The sequence below is a fragment of the Mus pahari genome, chromosome 1, assembly GCF_900095145.1.
Source record: "Mus pahari chromosome 1, PAHARI_EIJ_v1.1, whole genome shotgun sequence".
Classification (NCBI taxonomy): domain Eukaryota; kingdom Metazoa; phylum Chordata; class Mammalia; order Rodentia; family Muridae; genus Mus; species Mus pahari.
In genome coordinates this window covers 14,263,220-14,268,278 of record NC_034590.1, presented here as the reverse complement: position 1 = coordinate 14,268,278, position 5,059 = coordinate 14,263,220, and the positions used below count along the sequence as shown (strand labels likewise).

At 37.5% G+C, this 5,059-nt stretch overlaps 2 protein-coding genes across 2 annotated transcripts in view; both read right to left on the bottom strand.

Annotated features, from left to right (window-relative positions):
* LOC110333787 (oocyte zinc finger protein XlCOF6-like) overlaps nt 1–5,059 on the bottom strand; it is a 70,474-nt gene that overhangs the window by 38,921 nt on the left and 26,494 nt on the right. The gene's annotated exons all lie outside the window — the stretch shown is intronic.
* The window catches only part of LOC115062414 (zinc finger protein 883-like), an 8,602-nt gene continuing 6,059 nt past the window's right edge, over nt 2,517–5,059 (bottom strand). The window contains exon 2 of the mRNA XM_029531117.1: nt 2,517–4,847. Coding sequence (XP_029386977.1) covers nt 3,153–4,847 — 1,695 coding nt within the window. The 3' untranslated portion in view covers nt 2,517–3,152. The remainder of the gene's footprint in view (nt 4,848–5,059) is intronic.

Sequence of the window (5,059 nt, the reverse complement as noted above, 5' to 3'; positions counted from 1 at the left end):
CATTCTGACTAGTGTGAGATGGAATCTCAGGGTTGTTTTGATTTGTGTTTCCCTGATTGTCCACATCTTTGAAAGGTGATTGAACATTACATGAAAATTAAGTTTCCCATTGTGGATGTTAGATAAGTCATTTATTGTGTTATGGAAAATGTTAACTAGAGATCTTGTTCTACTACCAGTAATTTATATTAACTGTTTGAAAACTTATATTATGAGAAAGATAATGTTCCAAGAGAATCTCAGAGAAAAACTTCATTGAACATGGACCTTTCTTCGGTTATTTAAAGTGATTTTGTTTAGGGGTAAGACCTCTTGGTCTTTTCCCTGTCCACTGATGTACTTATTCAGCTCATGCTTGGCTAACATGTTGATGACTTTATGGGTGTCAGTTTTTTATGGTAATAGAAAACATGATCTCACTACAAACTCCCTGATATCTGCCTCTTATGGCCTGGTCTTTCTGCTCACCCTTCTGAAATGGTCTTTATGGCTTTGATATATGAGTGTATTGTACAGGGACTGGAGAGATGGCTCAGAAGTTAAGAGCACTGTCTGCTATTCCAGAGGTCCTGACTTCAATTCCCAGCAACCATATAGTGGCTCACAACCATCTATGAGATCTGGTGCCCTCTTCTGTCCTGCAGGATGCATGCAGGCAGAATGCTATAAATAAATAAATGTAAGTAAATAAATATAAGTAAATAAATCTTTTTTTAAAAAAGGTGTATTATACATGTATCATTGGTACTTGGTTTCACAGCTCTGCATGCTGATTGGTTGTACTTTTCTGTAGTGGTCTCTATGTTGCAAACAATAGTTTCCTTGATGAGGGGTGAAGACTATACGTATTTGTAGGTATAAGGACAAATGTTTATGCATTGTTTGTAGGGATGTTTCTGGTTCAATAAACTAGTGCTTATAGACTCCTTCAACAACCATGACTTCACTACCACTGAGTAGTTAGCTATGTTTCTAGTATAAGGCATGTTTTCCCTCTGGTTGAGTACGTATTAAGTCTAATTAGAGCTGGTGTTTACTGTCAAGGTATGTGTGTCTTCTGTCATGGGTACAGCCCTTCCACTTCTGTTCTCAAACTATCCCATTTAGAGTTTATGTTTCAAATAAACATAAAGAGCATCTTATAAGACTCAACAAATATAGTGTTTACTACTGCCCAGACCCAAGCAGGAAGTTCTATCACCAACTCTGCTTCCTTGCTGATTCTTGGGAAGGCCTCCTAAAACAAACACCATTTCTCTTCCTTACTGTTATGTTACTTTCCTTCCTCCTCCTGAATTTCTTTCCACCAGGAACCCTGTTTCCAATTCTACTATCAGATGACTTGTGCTGTGACATCCACTTTTACCATCCACATTCTATGTTCCACATCCATAAAAAAGCCCACAATTCCTCACTGTAATTTTATGAGATGTTTTTGTTGTAATTATCACTCATGGAATGGTTAATATTAATGATACCTTTCCGGTATAAAACAGGCATTCATTATCCCAAGACAGCAGTAAGTAAACATAAGCTCCAATTTCTTTATTCGTAGTTGAGACAAAGAAGGTAATTTCACATTACAAACAATCTGTAACATATACTTAAAGCTCAAATAGTATCAACAGTAATCTTTTCATCATATAAATAAAAATATCCTGTTCCACTGAAATATACAAATATTATGTAACAGTTTTGACTTTAGCTGGTTATGAGAAATCTTACTCAGGTACAAGTTCATATGTTTTAACGTATTACCAGTTTAGTCAAATATAACATAAATTCGATACCATTATTAGTAGTTGATTTTAGAATAATTCTGTATGAAACATTAGGACATATGTAGTTCATTTTCAAAAAAAAATTGCTTAGTGAATATATTAGTTAGGGTTTCTTTTGCTGTGGAGAGACATCATAACTATAGTAACTCCTATAAAGGAAAATATTTTATTTTCGCTGACTTACAGATTCAGAGGTTTTGTAAATTGTCTTCATGGTGGGAAACATAGTGGCATACAGGTAGACATACTGCTGGAGAGATAGCTGAGATTTCTACATTTGGATCATCAGGCAGCAGGAACAAAGAAAGACAGTGGGCTTCACTTGGGCATCTGAAACCTCAAGGCCCAATCCAATGACATACTTCTTCCAACAAAACCATGCCTACTCCAACAAGGCCACACCATCTAATAATGTCACTCCCTATATGTCTGTGTATGTTATGTTCAGTCAAACCACCAGAGAGAAAATAAGATGCATTTTGGGGTGGCTTAGTTAGGGTTTCCATTGCTGTGAAAAGATACCATGATCAAGGCAACTCTTAAAAGAACAACATTTGGGCTGGAGAGATGGCTCAGTAGTTAAGAGCACGGACTGTTCTTCCGAAGGTCCCAAGTTCAAATCCCAGCAACCACATGGTGGCTCACAACCATCCGTAATGAGATCTGATGACCTTTTCTGGTGCATCTGAAGACAGCTACAGTATACTTGTAAAAAAAAAAAATAAAAAAAAAAAAAAAAAAAAAAGAACAACATTTAATCAAAGCTGGCTTACAGGTTCAGAGATTCAGAGCATAATCAAGGAAGAAAGTACGGCAGGGTCCAGGCAGGCATGGCACAGGAGGAGCTGAGAGTTATACATTTTGTTCAGGAGGCAAACAGTAGAAGACTGGCTCCAAGATGACTAGAAAGAGTGTCTCAAATTCTACCCTCATAGTGACACACTCCCTCCAGCAAGACCACACCTGTTCAAATAAGGCCACACCTCCTAATTGTGGTACTCCCTCAGCCAAGCATGTTCAAACCACTGGAAAATTTTTTCAAATTCATACCAGTATAGGGATGCCTGGTGTGACTCCAATATTGAAGAGTTGAACAGTGAGTATGTTAAAGACTTCCATCCATTCTTCATATTAAAAAAAAAAAAAAAAAAAACTTCTTGGGTGAACAGTGAATCAGTAATTACCCTTCCTTTTGTCTCATGCTTAAATTTTATATTTATAATGTGTTCTAAATTTACAGACTGTGGTAATAGACTTCAAACATTCTTTGCATTTGTGATGTTTGTTTCCAGTATGGGTTCCAGGATGATCTATAAGATTTGAATACCAAGTAACGGATTTTGAACATTCTTCACATCTGTAAAGACTCTTTCATGAATGGATTCTGTGATGTTTTTGGAGAGATGAGTCCTTAGCAAAAGATTTGCCACATTCTTTGCATTTGTAAGGTTTCTCTCCTGTATGGATTCTGCAGTGGCTTTGAAGATGAGAGCTCTGGGTAAAGGACTTGCCACAGTCTTTACATTTGTAAGGTTTCTCCCCTGTATGGATTCTGTGGTGGGTTTTAAGAGTTGAGGCCTCAGCAAAAGACTTGCCACATTCTTTACATTTGTAAGGTTTCTCTCCAGTATGGATTTTGTGGTGGGTTTTAAGAGTTGAGCCTTCAGCAAAAGACTTGCCACATTCATTACATTTGTAAGGTTTCTCTCCAGTATGGATTCTGTAGTGGGTCTTAAGAGTTGAACGCTGGGTAAAAGCCTTTCCACATTCTTCACACTTATAAGCTTTCTCTCCAGTATGGGTTTTGTGATGTTTTCGAAGACAGAAGCTCCTGGTAAAGGACTTGCCACAATCTGTACATTTGTAAGGTCTATCTCCGGTATGAATTCTGCTATGAGCTTCAAAATTGGATTGTTTGGCAAAGGACTTTCCACATTCTTTACATTTGTAGGGTTTCTCTCCGGTATGGATTCTGTGGTGGTATTTAAGAGATGAGCCCTGGGCAAAAGACCTGCCACAATCGGTACATTTGTAAGGTTTCTCTCCAGTATGAAACCTGTGATGAATTTGAAGAGAATAGCCATGAGTAAAGGACTTGCCACACTCTTTACACCTGTATGGTTTCTCACCAGTGTGGATTCTCTGATGAGCTTGCAGATATGAACCTGTGGTAAAAGACCTTTTACATATTTTACACTTATAAGTTTTTTCTCCAGTATGGATTGTATAATTCTCTCTGTGGCCTGAGAACTGAGAAAAGGACTTTCCACATTCTGTAAATTTGCATGGTGTTCCTCCAGGTTGAAGCATCTTAAATCTAGTGAGGCCTGAGGAACTCCTGGAGCATTTCCCAGATTTCCTATATTTTTGTTGAACAAAGGATCTCGGATGCCCAACAAGTTTTGAAGGAGGGGAAAACTCCGGTCTATATACTTTATATTTCTGAGGTTTCTCTCTATTGTGGCTTGAATCATTTTGAGTCATATTTAAATAAAAATTGAAGGATTTATCACTTCCCATGAACAGACATGGTTTTCTTTGAATATCATTTACCTTATCCCTATCAATGCTTGATGATTCAATAGAGACTTTGCTGTACTTATCATATCTCTTTCTGTTAAATCCTCCTCTAGCCTCAATTTCAGTACATTGACTACAATTTGAGGACTCATTTGCAATTTTATCCTGCTGACTGCTTGTGGACAACTTCTCTTGGCTATAGTCCTGCTGGAACAAAGGTGACTGTGTACACTGACCAGAGACATCCCTACATCTATCGTTATTGTAACAATTCTCCAGAAAACAGTTACTTATCTGTCCGTCACTAGGAGTTACATCATGTTTATAGGTATTCCAGGAGTCGTTACCTTGGTAATCAATCTCTGTAAACTGATTGTTGTGGTTATTATGCAGTACAAAGTCTGTAGTAAGGCCTTTATTATCTTCATGATATCCGTGGCGGTATTCAGCAATACCCAACCGATGATGTCTTTCACATCCTACTGGATTCCCATACACAGTCTTATATTGATCTACATTGCAGCCCCTGTCATAAGGTAGATTTACCTGTTGAGGAAATTGTAAAGAATTTTCAGTCAAATACTTCTCACTCTGATATCATTATATGTGTTGTCCTGTAATATTAATCCCCTTTTCGTCACAGAATATTGAAATACTGCTTAATCCCATACTACATAAAACATATCTCAAAGACTCATGTGTACCCCCCCCCATGTTACTTCTCAGTGTATTCACACTTCGGTGAAGACTAAAGTTGT